General features: G+C 42.0%; 1 protein-coding gene across 2 annotated transcripts in view; it reads left to right on the forward strand.

Annotated features, from left to right (window-relative positions):
- Window positions 1-23,057, forward strand: part of FER (FER tyrosine kinase) — a 485,813-nt gene that overhangs the window by 294,663 nt on the left and 168,093 nt on the right. For both annotated transcript variants that reach the window (XM_069752566.1, XM_069752558.1), the window contains exon 15: window positions 12,170-12,226. In XM_069752566.1, the coding sequence (XP_069608667.1) occupies window positions 12,170-12,226 (57 nt within the window). The remainder of the gene's footprint in view (window positions 1-12,169; window positions 12,227-23,057) is intronic.

The following is a 23,057-nucleotide window of genomic DNA, read 5'->3' on the forward strand; positions in this document are numbered from 1 at the left end:
TCATGACTGTCCCTCTTCTACTTCTCATCGCTGGCCATATCTTGCACATGGTGGGGCATGAGAACTGCAGATTCGGCTTGACTTCTTTGATGATGAGTAGCCGCCTCTCCGACAGGTTGAAGAATTTTAAATGTGGCATGTGCCGTAATTAATCTTAGTTTGTGGACCGATTGCTGTAACTCTAAACAAAGGGGATGATAGGAAATCTTACTGAGAGAGTGATACAGTGATGTCAAAGAGTTCTGTAGAGAAGAATATTGGGGCACCAATTTCTGAATGACCCATATAGCGATTTCACAACCTCATGCACAGAACTCTTCAGGGTGGTGCAAGATCTAAAACCTATATTAAGCTTTCAAGGAGGAGAAGAAATGTCCGCACTCACCCAGTCCGCAGGTAAATCCTGGACAATGTCATAAAGTGCGGTAGTGCTAATATTGCAGGTGCAGCGATTTCAGAAAAAAACGTGAGACTTGGTGGGCAAAGACTGTTTTTGCGTTTCACCAGGTCCAAAATGATATTTATGTTGTCTAGTTTTTTACTTGGCCCGCTGTCCAGATACCCTCCACATCCAATATTCTTGCGAGACCCATGAATATGGATGCAGGAGGATTGGCTCGAGAATATCAAAGAAATAAAATCTTGCTAATATTTTAGCGATGAAGCGTTTTGGATGTTTTGAAAATAAGCTTTGTTATTTGGGGTCGACCTGGAGATAAATCAGTTTCTCTAGCTATTGTATCTGTTTCTTTGGCCTACATGTGGTCTTCTGATTGCTCCCATACTAATACTATCAAAATAAAATTCCGTTCCAAACATTCTGTGTACTTCCAGAACTTTTTTGATTATTTGACATTCATTTGCATTTTCCCTCAAACAGGAGTTCAATGACGGGGGACGTATAAAGCTGCTTCTAATAAGATAGACTCATTTGCATGTGCTTGTCAATAAGGCTTTAAGATTGAAAGTGCTTTGACAAAGTTGGTCACGTGGCGAATAATCCCATGCTCCCTCTAAATATATGCAGAGCGAGATGGGGAAATGTGTGCAATTAAGTAATCTCGCGGCAAACCCTCCGCCTGATGGAAAATAACAGTTATCAGCCATAAAACTCTTGCACTGACTAACATCTACAGTAATTTGATTTGTGTTTAATTATATGAAAGGAAATTGCCATGCTGTCCATTTCTGAAAGCTGCCAAATTGCTAAATGCCTAATTAGGAAAAAAATGTTTACATGTGATTGATCTATTACATCGCTCGCTAAGAATTCATATTCCTAGTATAACCATGGCATAAATATACGAGTCATGATCAAACGTAATTTTTATCACTAAAAGGACCTCATTGGTAAAATTGTGTATATATACCAAAAGGAAAGTATTGTGTGTTTTCTAGAAGGTAAGGTTGTGAACTAAAGGTTATCAGTGCAAGTCTTGCTCGCTTACTTACGGTATTTTATTGCAGCCAAATGAGTGGTTTTTGTAAAATGTATATTACTATTTTTTGTTTATAACCAGATCGTGTTTGCAAAGGCTGAATAAATCCGACCCATCATTTCTGCCCTAGAAATCAGAGGGGACAGTTTTTGCATTTTGCACTGCTGTGATACATTGATTAGACCCATTGACATTCAGGGCGGCTTATGACTAGTGTTGAGCGAATGTTCTCTGATGAGGTGTTATCCGCACATGCGTGTGTGCTAGCGGAATATCTTCGGCATGCTTGAACTGGAAGTTTGAGTTCCCGCGCCTGCATGTCTCGCGCTGTTCCACAACCGCAACACATTAAGGGATTGCCTGTTTGTTAGTAATTTACCCGAACCCCATTAAAAACAACGTGGACCCGAACTTTTCAGCTGGAATATCCACTTTCGGGCTTCCCCCGGAACTCCAAGCATTGCAACGGACTTCCAGGAGAAGTCTGCGTTCAGCATTTAGCACCGAGCTTTAAAATTTGGGTTTGCTCATTTGTACTTATCAATAAAATATACCAGTAACCTTAATTTAGTTAAAATATCATTTTTAATCCACCGTACTCTGTGCAAGTCTATCCACAGTACTCTGACTCCCAGTGCATGGTGTAACCTCCTGGATATTAGGATGACCTGTACTCTAGGTTATTAGTTAATAGTAGGGGTTACTATATCTTACACCGGCATACTAACTTTAGCAGCAATACCTGCCACCATATTATCCCTGATAACCTCTAAAATGGGATGCTCAAATTGTTCAACCATCTGTCCCGCATAAAGCCACAACTCATACTGGCAATAATCACCATAAAACCCGCTAAGGGGAGATCCAGATATTACCATGAATATTACACTGTTCCATGTGGAACTAAAGCTTATAGTTGCAAAAATAAACCAAATAATCCTCGCTGAGGAATTACAAATTGGGGATATTGTACTATCTGTGTTGGCCGTTTCACCTATAGCAGTAATTATCACACTGTGACATGTAATATTTTGGGCACCCCTGGTTAAAATTACTGTTATTGTAAACAGTTAAGCGGGTTGAAGATGAAATGATCTCTAAAATGGCTAACGTTAAAGACTAGTACATGGCTAGTACTAGTAGCACCTCATTGTAAAGTTTCACAGCCTGTAAAGACTTTGTGTGGCCAGACAAGAGTCTTCCAATTCTTGTTTGAGTTTGCAAGTTGTAGTGTGAAGTGGCCGTCGTCCTGTTTTCCTCACCCCCGCACACCCCCTGCCAATCGCTCCTACTCGCACGTATGCTGGATTAATGGACTGTTAAAATTTCCGCTTGTGGTGAGTGCTGCTTTTCATTGCTTTCTGCACACATTTCATGCAATCTCTATCTTTTCTGAAGGTGGCTAATTGTTGTATATAATAGGACCTTTTTTTTGCAGATGTAATAGGGCTGGTGCCTACACGGCTTCACTTCTATATTGTGTTATGTGCACATTGAATAGTCTTGGCCAAACATTATGGCTACTTACGCCATCGATCACAAGAGCCGGGGTGTCAAATCCCCCATTGTATGAAGCAGCAATTCTCGATCCCCACTCCATACATCCTGGGGCGTTACACCCTCACCTGATAATTTTGGGTCTCAGCAGTCAGACCTCCACTAATCCGTTACCCCTGATCCTGTGGATAGGCCTGAAGTGTCAGACTACAGACTACCGTAATTAAATGTGCTCTATAAAGAAATATAGGTCAGCAGAGACGCTATAGTGAAACTAGTAGGTTTTGGTTTTGTTTTATTTTTTGCATCAAGACTTTTTGCAAAGTTTTTTTTTTTCAATTTTGGATGGCTTGGAGCATGATAAAATCAGGTTGCTCAGATGCTCGCCACGAAGTTTGATGCTGTGAATGAAGTCTAGAAGCGTATCTAATGATTGTACTAAACTGGAAGACACAGTTTCCATTTCCTCGCCACCATTGCAACAATTTTAGAAATAACCTTTTTTATGGCATTTTCGTGTCTTGTTTGCGCTTTCCATTTAGCCTCTGCTAACCCGACAGCTTAATGCTTCTTGGTTTGATCCTCGGAGACACGTTCCTTGTTCTGTCTCTCTCGAGTATTGTCTGGACCGAGGTATAAATAGTTTGTGCAGTGTTTTAACATTTCAGTAGCACTTTCATGCTGCCTTTGTAGAAAAGCTCTTGATCTTTATAGACTTTCTTTTTATTCTGTGCTGGAAATACATAACTGTTTGGTCATAGGAAATTTGAACCTCATCTTATTGGGAAGCGAATCTGATCAGATGTGAAAGTGGTAAGATCCCCTTTCTTGTCGGGTGCAGCTAAGTTTAAGGGTTTGTATTACCCAAATTGGGTTATTCTGCTGAAATATGACAATAGGAGGCAAGATTTATGTATGACAGGGTGGCAATATTTAGGACTAGGTGTCTCATGTCCCTGGTATAACCACAACCCTGTCACTGGCTGCTTTTTGTCAATATACAGTGTGCACAGAAAGTTGCCAATCAGTGGTGCGGGCAGGGCTATACAGAGCTCAGCATTTAGAGCTCTGCTAGATCTGCAGTAGAGACATCAGTGACATTAAACTGGCAGAAAAGCTGTAGGGAAGCAAAATTGCACAAGACCATCTGGTGATACACTTTTAGGTATATGAAAAGTAAAAGGTAAGTGCTCATCTGATCAGGTTTCATGCGGGCACTACTGTAAACACCATCAAATAGTTGCTGCTGCTGCCTCGTGGCTGGTGGATTATCGCCTCCTGGACAGTTGACCAATTTGGACGATAACATGATGTTAGGCTTTGCTCGACCAAGATAATTTGAATGGTTTATATTTCCACAAAACGTTTCATCTCTGAACTAGCGTCTTTTTCAGTTGCATGGCAAGTGGTTTTCAAGAGGCTGGAAAGTGCCAAGTGTCTACACTTGGTGCCTGCAATTGTTTTTTTCACTTGAAAAAGGCGCTAGTCCAGCATTGAAATGCATTATGGAAATAAAAGACATTCAGCTCATCTTGTTCATAAGGGTTGTTAATTACAGCAGAGCAGCCTAATATAGTGTTTATAGTCCAAATTGGTCATCTATCCAGGAGATCATCCCCCAGCCACGAGGCAGCAGCAGCAACTTACCGGTAATCTATTGTCGGCTGAAGACGCCGATATTAACTGGTTGGGCCGACTGTCTAAGGCTTCGTTCACACTAGCGTTATGCTAGTTTGCGTCGGGCGACGCAGCGGCGACGCATGCGTCATGCGCCCCTATATTTAACATGGGGGACGCATGCGTTTTTGTTTGTTGCGTTGTGCGACGCATGCGTCTTTTTTGCCGCAAGCGTCGGACCAAGAAAACGCAACAAGTTGCATTTTTCTTGCGTCCAAATTTCGACAAAAAACGACGCATGCGTCGCAAAACGCAGCGTTTATGCGTGCGTTTTGGTGCGTTTTTGCGTGCGTTGCGTCGCCGACGCAGCGGCGCACAACGCTAATGTGATTGTAGCCTAATCTCTACTGGGGCACTGGCCAACTAGTGGTCCCACCTGATAAAGATGGCATGTCCGTTCAAACGCGTTGTGGCTAAATTGTGTCCAGTGTCAGTGTCTCCTTTCAGCGCTCCTGTGACCGATTACTACCTTTAACCCTGTGTCTATCCTCCTTTGGAGGTTTTCGGCTGGAGCTGCGGCGGTTCCTGGCACTTCCCTTATCCCTGGGGCTGCCTCCTCAGTGCTCCTAAATGACTGCCACACATTGACTCTGATCTACTCATCAGATGGCTGTCTGATCCTGCTGACTTAAAGGGGCATTCCCATCTCCAAGATCCTATCCCAATATGTATGTGATTGTACACCATGTGACGGTGCAAGGAGAGATATACTAGGATCCTGTATAGGGTCTCATAGAGGGATATTTTGCAGCAGGATATATACTAACTATAGGTACATATGCACCTTGCTTTGGATTGTGTCTCTACTAAGATATACTATAGCTGAGGTTTTCATTAACTGTGGGGTTACTGGTGGGGCCCTTGGTGATCTACTGTTTCAGATTGTTAACTGTCACACACCTGGTTTATGTCTTTTCATGTATTTTTAATGTCTTTAACCCCTTCCCGACCCATGACGCCACGTAGGCGTCATGAAAGTCGGTGCCATTCCGACCCATGACGCCTATGCGGCGTCATGGAAAGATCGCGTCCCTGCAGATCGGGTGAAAGGGTTAACTCCCATTTCACCCGATCTGCAGGGACAGGGGGAGTGGTAGTTTAGCCCAGGGGGGGTGGCTTCACCCCCTCGTGGCTACGATCGCTCTGATTGGCTGTTGAAAGTGAAACTGCCAATCAGAGCGATTTGTAATATTTCACCCATTATAACGGGTGAAATATTACAATCCAGCCATGGCCGATGCTGCAATATCATCGGCCATGGCTGGAAATACTAGTGTGCCCCCACCCCACCCCTCCGATCGCCTCCCCACCCCCCCGATCTGGCCGGTACACTGCTCCGGCTCCCCTCCGTCCAGTGCTCCGCTCCCCCCCCGTGCTCGTGTCCGCTCCCCCCGTGCTCCAATCACCCCCCCGTGCTCCAATCACCCCCCTGCACTCCGATCCACCCCCCCGTGCTCCGTTCCACCCCTCCGTGCTCCATTCCAGCCCCCCGTGCTCCGTTCCACGCCCCCCGCGCTCCGTTCCACCCCTCCCGCGCTCCCATTCCCCCCCCCGTGCTCCGATCCCCCCCCCCCCGTGGTCCCCCCCCACCCTATCATACTTACCGATCCAGCCGTGGTCCCGTCCGTCTTCTCCCGGGCGCCGCCATCTTCCAAAATGGCGGGCGCATGCGCAGTACGCCCGCCGAATCTGCCGGCCGGCAGATTCGTTCCAAAGTGCATTTTGATCACTGAGATATAATCAATCTCAGTGATCAAAATAAAAAAAATAATAAATGACCCCCCCCCCCCCCTTTGTCACCCCCATAGGTAGGGACAATAAAAAAATAAAGAAATTTTTTTTTTCCACTAATGTTAGAATAGGGTTAGGGTTAGGGGTAGGGTTAGGGGTAGGGCTAGGGGTAGGGTTAGGGTTAGGGGTAGGGTTAGGGGTAGGGTTAGGGTTAGGGCTAGGGTTAGGGCTAGGGTTAGGGTTAGGAATGTGCACACGTATTCTGGTCCTCTGCGGATTTTTCCGCTGCGGATTTGATAAATCCGCAGTGCTAAACCGCTGCGGATTTATGGCGGATTTACCGCGTTTTTTTCTGCGCATTTCACTGCGGTTTTACAATTGCGATTTTCTATTGGAGCAGTTGTAAAACCGCTGCGGAATCCGCACAAAGAAGTGACATGCTGCGGAATGTAAACCGCTGCGTTTCCGTGCAGTTTTTCCGCAGCATGTGTACAGCGATTTTTGTTTCCCATAGGTTTACATTGAACTGTACACTCATGGGAAACTGCTGCGGATCCGCAGCGTTTTCCGCAGCGTGTGCACATACCTTTAGAATTAGGCTATGTGCACACGGTGCGGATTTGGCTGCGGATTCGCAGCAGTGTTCCATCAGGTTTACAGTACCATGTAAACATATGAAAAACCAAATCCGCTGTGCCCATGGTGCGGAAAATACCGCGCGGAAACGCTGCGTTGTATTTTCCGCAGCATGTCAATTCTTTGTGCGGATTCCGCAGCGTTTTACACCTGTTCCTCAATAGGAATCCGCAGGTGAAATCCGCACAAAAAACACTGGAAATCCGCGGAAAATCCGCAGGTAAAACACAGTGCCTTTTACCCGCAGATTTTTCAAAAATGGTGCGGAAATATCTCACACGAATCCGCAACGTGGGCACATAGCCTTAGGGTTAGGGTTGGAATTAGGGTTGTGGTTAGGGTTAGGGGTGTGTTGGGGTTAGTGTTGTGGTTAGGGGTGTGTTGGGGTTAGGGTTGTGATTAGGATTATGGCTACAGTTGGGATTAGGGTTAGGGGTGTGTTGGGGTTAGTGTTGGAGTTAGAATTGAGGGGTTACCACTGTTTAGGCACATCAGGGGTCTCCAAACGCAACATGGCGCCACCATTGATTCCAGCCAATCTCGTATTCAAAAAGTCAAATGGTGCTCCCTCACTTCCGAGCCCTGACGTGTGCCCAAACAGTGGTTTACCCCCACATATGGGGTACCAGCATACTCAGGACAAACTGCGCAACAATTACTGGGGTCCAATTTCTCCTGTTACCCTTGTGAATCTAAAAAAATGCTTGCTAAAACATAATTTTTGAGGAAAGAAAAATGATTTTTTATTTTCACGGCTCTGCGTTGTAAACGTCTGTGAAGCACTTGGGGGTTCAAAGTGCTCACCACATATCTAGATAAGTTCCTTGGGGGGTCTAGTTTCTAAAATGGGGTCACTTGTGGGGGGTTTCTACTGTTTAGGCACACCAGGGGCTCTGCAAACGCAACGTGACACCCGCAGACCATTCCATCAAAGTCTGCATTTCAAAAGTCACTACTTCCCTTCTGAGCCCCGACGTGTGCCCAAACAGTGGTTTACCCCCACATATGGGGTATCAGCGTACTCAGGAGAAACTGGACAACAACTTTTGGGGTCCAATTTCTCCTGTAACCCTTGGGAAAATAAAAAATTCTGGGCTAAATAATTATTTTTGAGGAAAGAAAACGTATTTATTATTTTCACGGCTCTGCATTATAAACTTCTATGAAGCACTTGGGGGTTCAAAGTGCTCACCACACATCTAGATAAGTTCCTTTCAGGGTCTAGTTTCCAAAATGGGGTCACTTGTGGGGGGTTTCTACTGTTTAGGCACATCAGGGGCTCTGCAAACGCAACGTGACGCCCGCAGAGCATTCCATCAAAGTCTGCATTTCAAAACGTCACTACTTCAATTCCAAGCCCCGGCATGTGCCCAAACAGTAGTTTACCCCCACATATGGGGTATCACCGTACTCAGGAGAAACTGGACAACAACTTTTGGGGTCAAATTTCTCCTGTTACCCTTGGGAAAATTAAAAAATTCTGGGCTAAATAATTATTTTTGAGGAAAGAAAACGTATTTATTATTTTCACGGCTCTGCATTATAAACTTCTATGAAGCACTTGGGGGTTCAAAGTGCTCACCACACATCTAGATAAGTTCCTTTGGGGGTCTAGTTTCCAAAATGGGGTCACTTGTGGCGGGTTTCTACTGTTAAGCCACATCAGGGGCTCTGCAAACGCAACGTGACGCCCACAGAGCATTCCATCAAAGTCTGCATTTCAAAACGTCACTACTTCACTTCCGAGCCCCGGCATGTGCCCAAACAGTGATTTACCCCCACATATGGGGTATCAGCGTACTCAGTAGAAACTGGACAACAACTTTTGGGGTCAAATTTCTCCTGTTACCCTTGGGAAAATAAAAAATTGCAGGCTAAAAGATCATTTTTGAGAAAATAATTTTTTTTTAATTTTCATGGCTCTGCGTTATAAACTTCTGTGAAGCACTTGGGGGTTCAAAGTCCTCACCACACATCTAGATTAGTTCCTTTGGGGGTCTAGTTTCTAAAATGGTGTCATTTCTGGGGGATCTCCAATGTTTAGGCACACAGGGGCTCTCCAAACGTGACATGGTGTCCGCTAATGATTGGAGCTAATTTTCCATTTAAAAAGCCAAATGGCGTGCCATCCCTTCCGAGCCCTGCCGTGCGCCCAAACAGTGGTTTACCCCCACATATGGGGTATCAGCGTACTCAGGACAAACTGGACAACAATATTTGGGGTCCAATTTCTCCTATTATCCTTGGCAAAATAGGAAATTCCAGGCTAAAAAATCATTTTTGAGGAAAGAAAAATTATTTTTTATTTTCATGGCTCTGCGTTATAAACTTCTGTGAAGCACCTGGGGGTTTAAAGTGCTCAATATGCATCTAGATAAGTTCCTTGGGGGGTCTAGTTTCCAAAATGGGGTCACTTGTGGGGGACCTCCAATGTTTAGGCACACAGGGGCTCGCCAAACGCGACATGGTGTCCGCTAACAATTGGAGCTAATTTTCCAATCAAAAAGTCAAATGGCGCGCCTTCCCTTCCGAGCCCTGCCGAGTGCCCAAACAGTGGTTTACCCCCACATATGAGGTATCGGCGTACTCGGGAGAAATTGCCCAACAAATTTTATGATCCATTTTATCCTACTGCCCATGTGAAAATGAAAAAATTGAGGCGAAAAGAATTTTTTTGTGAAAAAAAATTACTTTTTCATTTTTACAGATCAATTTGTGAAGCACCTGAGGGTTTAAAGTGCTCACTAGGCATCTAAATTAGTTCCTTGGGGGGTCTGGTTTCCAAAATGGGGTCACTTGTGGGGGAGCGCCAATGTTTAGGCACACAGGAGCTATCCAAACGCGACATGGTGTCCGCTAACGATGGAAATAATTTTTCATTCAAAAAGTCAAATGGCGCTCCTTCCCTTCCGAGCCTTACCATGTGCCCAAACAGTGGTTTACCTCCACATGTGAGGTATTGGTGTACTCAGGAGAAATTGCCCAACACATTTTAGGATCCATTTTATCCTGTTGCCCATGTGAAAATGAAAAAATTGAGGCTAAAAGAATTTTTTTGTGAAAAAAAAGTACTTTTTCATTTTTACGGATCAATTTGTGAAGCACCTGGGGGTTCAAAGTGCTCACTATGCATCTAGATAAGTTCCTTGGGGCGTCTAGTTTCCAAAATGGGGTCACTTGTGGGGGAGCTCCAATTTTTAGGCACACGGGGGCTCTCCAAACGTGACATGGTGTCCGCTAAAGAGTGGAGCCAATTTTTGATTCAAAAAGTCAAATGGCGCTCCTTCCCTTCCAAGCCCTGCCGTGCGCCAAAACAGTGGTTTACCCCCACATATGAGGTATCAGCGTACTCAGGACAAATTGGACAACAACTTTCGTGGTTCAGTTTCTCCTTTTACCATTGGGAAAATAAAAAAATTGTTGCTAAAAGATAATTTTTGTGACTAAAAAGTTAAATGTTCATTTTTTCCTTCCATGTTGCTTCTGCTGCTGTGAAGCACCTGAAGGGTTAATAAACTTCTTGAATGTGGTTTTGAGTACCTTGAGGGGTGCAGTTTTTAGAATGGTGTCACTTTTGGGTATTTTCAGCCATATAGACCCCTCAAACTGACTTCAAATGTGAGGTGGTCCCTAAAAAAAATGGTTTTGTAAATTTCGTTGTAAAAATGACAAATCGCTGGTCGAATTTTAACCCTTATAACTTCCGAACAAAAAAAAATTTTGTTTCCAAAATTGTGCTGATGTAAAGTAAACATGTGGGAAATGTTATTTATTAACTATTTTGTGTCACATATCTCTCTGGTTTAACAGAATAAAAATTCAAAATGTGAAAATTGCGAAATTTTCAAAATTTTCGCCAAATTTCCATGTTTATCACAAATAAATGCAGAATTTATTGACCTAAATTTACCACTAACATGAAGCCCAATATGTCACGAAAAAACAATCTCAGAACCGCTAGGATCCGTTGAAGCGTTCCTGAGTTATTACCTCATAAAGGGACACTGGTCAGAATTGCAAAAAACGGCAAGGTCTTTAAGGTCAAAATAGGCTGGGTCTTGAAGGGGTTAATAAAGATTTTGTATATTTTATTATTAACTGACTGGTACATCATTTTTTCCCTATGAGAATTAGGTTCCCAATATGTAGTAGGTATAATAATAATAGCAAATTCCTCCAATTAGAAATGTAGTATGCTCTTCTGAGTCACTATGCATCTTTCATCATGTGCAGTGCATTGCAGGACCTTATGTATCCATGGTTACGACCACTGATACAGTGACAGCTAGTTGCTAGTGGTTGTAACCATGGATACCTAAGGTCCTGCAATGCACTGCACATGATGAAAGATGCCTAGTGACTCAGAAAAGCATACTACATTTCTAATTGGAGGTATTTGCTAATATTATTTATATTACACCTACTATATACTGGGCCAGGATCTTGGAGATGGGAATGCCCCTTTAACCCTGTCTGTTGGGGCCTTTCTTGTGAGTGAGCCTGTAGACGACCTATCTTTTTGCTCAAAATAAAAAATTATTTTGGTTGTAACAGATGTGAAAAATCCCTATTTTTATTTATTCTTGTAGGCTAAGCTGCTCCTTACAAAAGAAGTGGATCACAGAGTAGAACAAGGCAGATTGATGAATACTGTGTGACCATTGACCCACACATTGACAAACTACCTGGGTCCATTGCTCTACTTATGAGCTCTGCCTAATTTAATTTCTCCAGTATATTTGAAAACCCTTTTTTTTATTATTCTCATGTTCTTACAATGTGGCAGAAATGAATGTTTATCATATTAGAGGACAAGAATTGAGTTATTCCAAGCGTACAATATTAGGCTGATAAGGTATCGCTAAGCATTATGAGCGCTTCATTCTTATCTGCTACCATGTAAGTAATTTTAGTATTCAAAAGCAGACGGCACCGTATCCGGATCATTGTGTAACGGGACATGCTGTGCTATGCTTCTAAATACGCCATCGTGCTGTAGGCTTTACTCTGTAAAATGAAATTACAGCAATGTAGCTTTTAATATCCTGTTGTGCCCGAGTATTTTACGAGATTTTCTGATGGTTTCAGCAATGTGCTAGTAATTGTTATATTCTCTGTAGTTCTCCCCACCTGCTTAAGAGATCGTTTATCAAGTGTAGAGTGATAGGATTTTCTTTCTGTTTCTGCAGGATAAAAAATGGATTCTCAATCATGAAGATGTGACCCTTGGAGAATTACTGGGCAAAGTAAGTAAATGATAATATTAAACAGGTACATTGTAAATAGTAACTATGATGTTTGTTATTGCGGATCCTTGCTATATAAAAAAGTTTTTTACTTACCAATTGTTATATAAAAAGGCAAGAAAACAATTTAATTGTGGCTCCATGGTCTAAAAGCATTTTTAGACACTAATTACCGTATATACTCTTGTATAAGCCGAGATTTTCAGCACATTTTGTTTGTGCTGAAAACTCCCCACTCGGCTTATACACAAGTCAATAGTCCAAAACACTGGCAGGGGAGCGGGAGCAGCGGCAGGAGCCGGCGGCTGTGGCACAGTGACAGCTGCAGCCGCCGGCTAACAGAAGACCTCGTATTCACCCTCCGTCACTGCATCTACGTTGTCCCAGCGCCAACAGCTCTCCTCTCCTGAGCGGTCACATGGTGTCGCTCATTAAGGTAATGAATATGGATTCATTTCCCATTCTATAGGCGTGGAGAGCATATTCATTACCTTAATGAGCGGTACCACATGACCGCTCAGGAGAGGAGAGCTGCCTACGGAGATACAGGGGCGGAGATGCATTGATGTCGCCAGGAGGCAGGAAGCTGAGTAGAACGGGGGTGGGAAGGGGGGAGCCGAGCCATGCGTGACCAGGGGAGTTGATCCATACGGACCTGGGGAGCTGGGAAAACAATACGTTTGCCCAGTTTTTCAAGGCAAAATTAGGTGCCTCGGCTTATATTCAGGTCTACTTATACACAAGTATACACGTTACTTTAATAGAAGTTAATAGAAATCCCTCATAAGACATTTGTGTTTTGCAGCCCCATCCACACGTTATTGTACTCAGTGTTCCAGTTGTCAGGAATTGTATTCATTTTACATTTAACTAATGTCTATATTGTCTTTATATTTAAGTGCAAGTAATGTAAGAATGAGCATGGTAAAGCAGATATTGGCTTAGGGCACTGTAGGACTCAAGTGGAGGAATTAATCATTTGAGAATTATTCCAGTTCCCATCTATTCTGTACTACGAGGCGAATTTACAGTAGAACTAAATAATGAATTCCCTTACTGGAAATTGAGATGTTGAATATTTAACCACTCAGTTTGTACTACGACTGATTCAATGTTTAGTATGACTTTGGTGTTTTTTATTACATTTCCTTTGCCGTATTGTGCAGTATTAGTGGGGGTTAGGTATATAACTGTATAGAATGGAAATGTAACACATACTGATCATCTAAAGGCAAAGGCCAGTTAAAATTTCCTGAATGTTAAAGGGGATCATTAAGAAGATAAAGGGTTTCTTGGGACATAATATTCATAGGATCAGTATTAGATCGGTGGCTACAACACCTTGCACAATCACTGATCAGCTGTTCTAGGCTTCCGTGGGCATCGGAAGTAGACACTGAATAAAGCTGCCCAGGAGCCGTTATGTTAAGTGTGTAGCTGCCACTGCTGGGTACTGCAGATCAGCTTCTGTTCTCGCAGACTCTCGCTGACTTGATATTGATGTCTGAATATCTGAATTAAAGGTCATCAATATAATATGAATGGAGAGCCCCTTTAAATCGGCCACTGTGCAGTGCATTTTAAGATATTGAGTGGTGTTATCCCAAAGAATACACTTAGAACGTAACGTAAAGGTAAATGAAAACACGTGGTGCTGAGTGCTGAACAGCTGCTTACAAGTTCCTTTTTTGCTGGCCTGGTGGGAACATGATTATTATTAAAGGGAACCTGTCACCTGAATTTGGCGGGACCAGTTTTGGGTCATATGGGCGGAGTTTTCAGGTGTTTGATTCACCCTTTCCTTACCTGCTGGCTGCATGCTGGCCGAAATATTAGATTGAAGTTCATTCTCTGTCCTCCGTAGTACATGCCTGCGCAAGGTAATCTTGCCTTGCACAGGCATGTACTACGGAGGACAGAGAATGAACTTCAATCCAATATTTCGGCCAGCATGCAGCCAGCGGGTAAGGAAAGGGTGAATCAAACACCTGAAAACTCCGCCCATATGACCCAAAACTGGTCCCGACAAATTCAGGTGACAGGTTCCCTTTAACGCCGTTGTTCTGTCCCTCTACAGCATTATGTCGTCGGCAGTACATGTCCTATTTACTCCAGGCGATATGCTGCCCATTACCACACCTTTTATGTTGGCATAGAAGATCCGATCACCTAACAAACAAGCGTTTGGCTTCATTTTTGGGTGATCGTCGAGTATGAGCATCACTGCCAATCCATCTTTGTTTTCCAATTATTGTCCTTTGTAAATGGACCATAAGTCTATTGATCACATTGAAGCTGTCACACCCTACAGCTGCTTAACCCGACAACGTAGACACCAAGAAAAATTGGCCATTATAGAAGAAGGGTTTGTGTGGACTGTGTGCATTTGCTGCTCATTTCACCCTTGATATATTAAAAATGATGAAATCTGCTGTGGATATTCACACATTTAGCAGCAGAATGACCTTTTTACTAAATTGAATGTCCCCAGGATGTGAATGGTTGTCCCCATAGAATATATCCATGTTATGTGCGATTTATATATTACTTAGATCTAGCACCAATTAGGAGAAACAAATATTGCTCCAACATTTTCTCCTGAATTAGGCCTTTATCAAGGACATCTGTGTGAGTGGGCTCCACATTACCCCACACACCCGGCCACTACTCACACGGATGTCCTTGGTAAAGACCTAATGTAGGTCGAAACGTTGGGCAATATTTGTATCTCCTATGGGGTGGCGGGTATAAATAAACAGGTTTGCAGCAAGTTCTTTTACGTCTTAATTTGTCGGTACTGAGGCTATCACTACAGTGCTTATGGGACCATTGTCCTTTCCTTGAGCAGGACCAATAATACTGGCTGAGTTGCTGGCTTGTTTTTACGTGGATTGATTTATTTTTTAATCTGCTGAGGATTTTACCTTCACCCTTTCTTTTTGAATACGGTAGTTGAATTAAAAAAAAGCTTTGTTATTATTCTGGACATGAGCTTACAAAGCCAAAAACCTTCTACTGTTAAAACTTCAAACATTTATTATAATACATTTTATAGTTTCCTACTTTATTTTTTATCAATTATTTACAGCAAAAAGAGTAATATACAGGTCCCTATATTAGGCTATAGAAGTAGGGATCGAACAGATTGTGTCCTCTATAATGATAATATTACAGGTCCCTATATTAGGCTATAGAAGTAGGGATCGAACAGATTTTGTCCTCTATAATGATAATATTACAGGTCCCTATATTAGGCTGTAAAAGTAGGGATCGAACAGATTTTGTCCTCTATAATGATAATATCACAGGTCCCTATATTAGGCTGTAAAAGTAGGGATCGAACAGATTTTGGCCTCTATAATGATAATTTGGCATATTATGCTATTAAACATGTAATGAGTGAAGGAAATGCAGCAATGTACCTATAGACTCCTCAGGAGTTGTTGTTGGCTATTTAGATATTGGCTCTATTGCATGCCGTAATATGCGAGTCCAATATGTTTCATACATACAGTTGTATGTATACTCTTCTCAACATTTAAATTACAACCTAAAGAATGAAATGAAAAGTCATTGAATTATGGAAATAACGGGATAATAACGGGATAGACATGTTAATAATATGCAAATATGAAAATGTAGAATTTTTTTTAAAAACAAATCAATTTGTGAATATGCACGCCATAAGGTTATAAATAATAACAATCTTTCTTTATATGGCGCCAACATATTCTGCAGCGCTTTACAGTTTAACAATTTCAAACACAACAGTCATAAGTAACAATAACTATAAATGATTATCTGAGGAACTCGAATCATCTAGATCCTATGCTGACAGCTACCTTTGCAAATGCCAGCCAATGATGTCTCAGATGTGCTTAATAGTAAACAAGTTCAGAGATTCTGCAGGTCACTGTAGCACACCCAAGGCACGCAAACTGCTCACAGTAGCACAAGCAACATATGGCCTTGCATGGTGGTTTTGGTACTTAGGAGAAATGGCTAGATCCACCACCAAAACTAAATAATGCCAAGCTGTTGGTGTGCCTTGATTGAAGACTGGAAGGGTTCATCAACTGTACATTTTGCAGTGTGAAGTTCCCTTGTGAAGGCCTCTTAAAGGCATTGCCCACGTGGTAATGTTGTCTCCTGATCTCCACGTGTTAGCCCGGGATTATGGGGTGATGTGTACAAGAGCTAAACCCTTCTAGTATCCATTCCAGATACACTAATCATACAATATTTACATAGCAACATAGTTAGCAAGGCCGAAAAAAGACATTTGTCCATCCAGTTCAGCCTATATTCCGTCAGAATAAATCCCCAGATCTACGTCCTTCTAAGGAACGTAATAACTGTAAGATACAATATTGTTACACTCCCGGAAGACTTCCAGGCCTCTCTTGAACCCCTCCACTCTAGTAACATATCAATTTGATTGCTTTGATGGTGGAACCAGTGGTAAGGCCACTGCTACAAAGTGTTCTGCGCTACAATGCCTGACCTTTATGTTGCTCGTGCTGCTGAGAGCAGCCTGCATTGCGTAAACGTGCCAACCATTGCTACTTGGTTATGGGGATGATACCGTTGCAAAGGGAGATGCAAATAGCGCATGTTGATGATGTGAATGCCCAAAGACATTTAGCATGGCAAAACATTTCCTCAGACAACCATTATTAACCTCATTTATTGCATACAAAGGTGTGCAAGTCTTCTATGATGATCATAATTCATACTGAAGTCGAGATTTTATGAAAATTGTTTTTTTTCTTGGGTATCATTGGCATGGCTATCCATCCTGTAATTTCCATAATTCCCAGATTTTTCCTTCTTGGTGTTGTAATTTCAATATTGAAGAGTGTATGAAACAATATATGGGGATTACATAGATAGTGTACTGTCCCCCTTCATATAAGCAATGGCCATATCTGTATACAATGATGTCCTGTGAGAGCCATATTGTATAGACCGAAGGGATGGCTTAAATCCCCCACCAGTCATCAGTATATAACATGTATCCCACTATTAAATGAACTAACATAGAGAGTCACAATAATAAATGAATCACAAACAATATGCTGACCCTGTATACTCCCTTATTATTGATTCTGCCTATCCACAGAGGTTGGCACCCTAACGTTTACATCCGTTGACGCCCCATGGAATTGCCCTAGGTAATCCCTGTTATTGCAGATAAAAAACAAAAGGCAAATAACTTGGAGTCCAGTCACAATGAAACAAATCAGTTACCGTTCAAGAGAAACATAGCAGTGTAAGTTATCCATTGCTGTACCTGTAAAAACTCAAATCTACTATATAAAGCTGAATGTATGTATGTGTGTGTGTGTGTGTGTATGTATGTGTGTATGTCCGCGATTGGCATCTGCACCGTCGCAGCTAAAGCCACAAAATTTTGCACAGTCACACGTCTGGACCCCAAGAGCGTCATAGGCTATGTTGTGAGGCGAAATTTTAACCCCGCGCTTTCCAATTCACCAAACAATTTTGCCCCTATCTACATAATGGGGAAAAAAGTGAAAGGAAAAGTGTTGGAGGCGTCGCAGCTACAGAAACAAAATTTTGCACAGTCACACGTCTGGACCCCGAGAGCATCATAGGCTTCGTTGTGAGGTGAAATTTTAACCCCACGCGTTCCAATTCACCAAACAATTTTGCCCCTATCTACATAATGGGGAAAAAAATGAAAGGAAAAGTGTTGGAGGCGTCGCAGCTACAGAAACAAAATTTTGCACAGTCACACGTCTGGACCCCGAGAGCGTCATAGGCTATGTTGTGAGGTGAAATATTAACCCCGCGCTTTCCAATTCACCAAACAATTTTGCCCCTATCTACATAATGGGAAAAAATGAAAGGAAAAGTGTAGGAGGCAAATTGACAGCTGCCAGATGTGAACAAGGGGGACTTAAAGAATGAGAGCGATGGTGCCAAAGAGTATATACCGTACAGTTGCTAAGGTGGGGCCTCGACATGGGATACTCACCACACACGGGGATATGAACACACACAAAATGCGCCACACACTACCACGTGCTTGAACACATATTACCCTCAGCACACATTTCACCACAAATACACCAACCTCGCCACATAAAAGTCAAAACACAAAAGTCGCCTCTCAAAACTCGCCACGCGCAGAACTCGCCACATGCAAAAACTAGGCTCTTGCAAAACTCGCCACAAGTGCAAAATTCTCCTCATGAAAAACTCGCCACACGCAAAACTTGCACACGCGGAAAAATTGCCACATGCACAAAAGTTTGAACACATGCAAAAGTTGCCTCACACAAAACTTGCACATACTCAAAAGGCACCACACATAATACTCGCAACGCGCAAAACTCGCCATGCGCAAAACTTGCTGCACACAACTTGCTACACTAACCTGTCACATGCAACTCGACACACAAAAAGTTGCTACACGCATGTTGCTACACAAAACTCATCTCACAAAAGTCGCTACATGCATGTCGCCACACGCAACTCAACACACACAACTTGACAAACGAAACTCGCCCTAAAACACACACAAGTCTGGTATTATCCTTCAAAAATAAAAATCTGATTAATAAGCAGACACACTACAACAATTGCACCATATAGGAAATACGGCAGCTGTCAGTCACATGACCTGTCTATTATGTGTATGTGTGAGCTAATATATACTGCCAGGGGGAGGGCTTCCTGTTGGCTGGGGATTTATCAGGCTGCCAATTTAGCTTACAAATACTGAGGTAAAAATACTGAGCAAATAACGTGTGAACGAGGTCTAATACAGGAGGAGATGACACACAGGTATATACTATATACAGGAGAGATGACACACAGGTATATACTATATAGAGGAGGAGATGACATATAGGTACATATATATACAGGAGGAGATGACATACAGGTATATACTATATACAGGAGGAGATGACATACAGGTATATGCTATATATAGAAGATGACATGCAGGTATATACTATATGCAGGAGGAGATGACACTCAGATATATGCTATATACAGGGGAGATGACACACAGGTATATACTATATACAGGAGGAGATGACATACAGGTATATGCTATATATAGAAGATGACATGCAGGTATATACTATATGCAGGAGGAGATGACACTCAGATATATACTATATACAGGGGAGATGACACACAGGTATATACTATATATAGAAGGAGATGACATTCAGGTATATACTATATATAGGGGAGATGACACACAGCAGGTATATACTATATACAGGGGAGATGACATACAGGTATATACTATTTACAGGAGATGACATACAGATGTATACTATATATAAGGGAGATGACAAACATGTATATACTGAGGTGAAAATGAGAGGTGTGAGGTGAAAATGAAAAGGTGTGAGTGCAAAATGAGAGGAGTGAGGAAAAATAGTGGAGTGATCAGAAAATGACAGATGTGAGGTTGAAATGACAAGTGTTAGGGGGGAATGAGAGGAGTGAGGGAGAAAATGAGAGGTGTGAGGGAGAAAATGAGAGATGTGAGGGGGAAAATGAAAGATGTGATTGGGAAAATGAGAGGCGTGATGGGAAAATAAGAGAAGTGAGGTGCTATAACTAACCACAGATATTTACTATGCCCAGGCAACGCCGGGCTCTTCAGCTAGTCTAATATATAAAGCTGAATGTGTGTGTCTGTGCGTTTGTATGTCCGGGATTGGCATCTGCACCGTCGCAGCTACAGCCACAAAATTTTGCACAGTCACACGTCTGGACCCCGAGAGCGTCATGGGCTATGTTGTAAGGTGAAATTTTAACCCCGCGCGTTCCAATTCACCAAACAATTTTGCCCCTATCTACATAATGGGGAAAAAGTGAAAGGAAAAGTGTTGGAGGCAAATTGACAGCTGCCAGATGTGAACAAGGGGGACTTAAAGAGTGAGAGCGATGGCGCCAAAGAGTATATACCGTACAGTTGCTAAGGTGGGGCCCCGACATGGGATACTCACCACACACGGGGATATGAACACACACACAAAATGCGCCACACACTACCACGTGCTTGGACACATATCACCCTCAGCACACATTTCACCACACATACACCAACCTCGCCACATAAAAGTCAAAACACAAAAGTCACCACTCAAAACTCACCATGTGCAAAATTCACCACATGCAAAACTAGGCACACGCAAAACTCGCCACATGTGCAAAACTCACCTCATGGAAAACTTGCCACACGCAAAACTTGCACACGTGGAAAAATTGCCACATGCACAAAAGTTGCAACACATGCAAAAGTTGCCTCACAAAACTTGCACATACTCAAAACGCACCACACATAAAACTCGCCACGCGTAAAACTCGTCATGTGCAAAACTTGCTGCACACAACTTACTACACTAACCTGTCACATGCAACTCAACACAAAAAGTAGCTACACGCATGTCGCCACACAACTCATCTCACAAAAGTCGCTACATGCATGCCGCCACACGCAGCTCAACACAACTTGGCACATGAAACGTAAAACCTAAAACGCACACAAGTCTGGTATTATCCTTCAAAAATAAAAATCTGATTAATAAGCAGACAAACTACCAGAGCAACAAATGTACCATATAGGAAATCCCTCAGCCATCAGTCACATGACCTGTCTATTATGTGTATGTGTGAGCTAATATATACTGCCAGGGGTGAGGGCTTCCTGTTGGCTGGGGATTTATCAGGCTGCCAATAGCAACCAATCACAGCTCAGCTTCTATTTTGCTACAGTTAATTAATCTGAGCTCTGATTGGTTAATATAGGCAACAAAGGACATTCTCAGTATAACAAAGCTAATATATGTTGTGAAATGCTTCTATTAGCTTAGTTTTTGCCTTTTAATAATTACATTTCTATCTATTTGTTTTGTGGTTTTTGTGTGCAGAATACATTTTTGTTAACACATTCTATTTTGCTAACCGTAGTTATTAACCTGAGCGAAGCCGGGTAGTACAGCTAGTATATATATATATAATTATGGCTGGTTATCATCTAATTTATAAACATTTGGTGACAGACAAAATGAATAATAAGATACTTATCCTTCCCATCTGCACATGTTAGGGATTTCTCTAGCTGCATGAGCCCAGTCCTGGACATCTCCATTGATCGCTTGATTACCTAATACATAACAACTTTTGTAATTCTACAAACACTCAGTAATGTCTTTCTATTAACTTTAATGGTTACTAGGTTTTTGGTATTTCTTTCATCTTTGTATCCTTGTATATTCAAGCTAATTTCGGCCAAACCTGCAATCATTATATTGTGTACCTCACATGTTTTTTTTTCTTAAATTTTTTCTTTGATCTGTCTGGCTTTGGATTGACACATTTTTTGCAAGTATAAATTCTCTAGGTTGTAAAAGGACACCAAATAGACTTTCTTTTATGTCTGAGCGAGCGATTCGCCTAAATCTCTAGTCATTTCTTAATGCTTGCTTGGATGAAGAACAGAGCCTCATATATCAATGTAAAATATACACATAAGTTTTGTTATTTAAGCGTTTACCAAAACATTTTCAGAGTACAGTTCTATAATTAATATGGGCTTAAAGTGCAGACTCACAGCTTTCATTTGAGGGTACTCACATCCTAATTAAAGTAAGTCTTTAGGAATTGCAGCTCTTTGATATGTAGTTCCCTCTTTTTAAAGGGACCAAATGTAATTAGACAATTTTTTCAAAAGCTCTTTAATGGGCCGCGTGAGCTATTCCCTCATTAATCCATCATCAGTTAACCCCTTAATGACCGAAGCTTCGGTTTTGCGTCTTCGTTTTTCTCTCCCCTCCTTCCCAGGAACCATAACTTTTTTATTTTTCTGGCAATATGGCCGTGTGAGGGCTTACTTTTTGTGGGACAAATTGTACTTTTGAACGACACCATTGGTTTTTACCATGTCGTGTAGTAGAAAACGGGAAGAAAAATTCCCATCGCGGTGAAATAGCAAAAAAAGTGCAATCCCAAACTTGTTTTTTGTTTGGCTTTTTTTTGCTAGGTTCATTAAATGCTAATACTGACATGCCATTATGATTCTCCAGGTCATTACGAGTTCACAGACACCAAACATGTCTAGGTTATTTTTTATCTAAGTGGAGAAAACAAATTCCAAATTTTGCTAAGAAAAAACAAATTGCGCCATTTTCTGATACCCGTAGCGTCTCCAATTTTTGTGATCTGGGGTTGGGTGAGGTCTTAATTTTTGCATGCCGAGCTGACATTTTTAATGATACCATTTTGATGCAGATACGTTCTTTTGATCGCCCGTTATTACATTATAATGCAATGTTGTGGCGACGAAAAAAAAGGTAATTCTGGCTTTTTGACTTTTTTTCTTGCTGTGCCTTTTTAGCGATCAGGTTAATCCTTTTTTTTTTTTATTAATAGATCGGGCGATTCTGAACACGGCGATACCAAATATGCTGTAGGTTGATTTTTTTTTTTAATTGTTTTGTTTTGAATAGGGCAAAAGGGGAGTTATTTAAACTTTTATATTTTGTTTTAATTTTTTTCATATTTTTAAATACATTTAACATTTTTTTTTAATTTTGGCATGCATCAATAGCCCCCATAGGAGCATAGAAACTGCTATAACTCGATTGCCTCTGCTAAATAGAGGCGATGCTCAGGGTGGCACTCATAGCAATCCGGCATCAACAACCATAGACGTCTGCAGGAGACCTCTAGTTGTTATGCCGATTACCGATAACCCCCCCAATCATGTGACGGGGGTCACCGGTACGTGCATTTCCAGCCGGATGGCCAGAAGTGCTTGTTAAATGCCGCATTTAAC

This window comes from Ranitomeya imitator, chromosome 1, assembly GCF_032444005.1.
Source record: "Ranitomeya imitator isolate aRanImi1 chromosome 1, aRanImi1.pri, whole genome shotgun sequence".
NCBI lineage: Eukaryota > Metazoa > Chordata > Amphibia > Anura > Dendrobatidae > Ranitomeya > Ranitomeya imitator.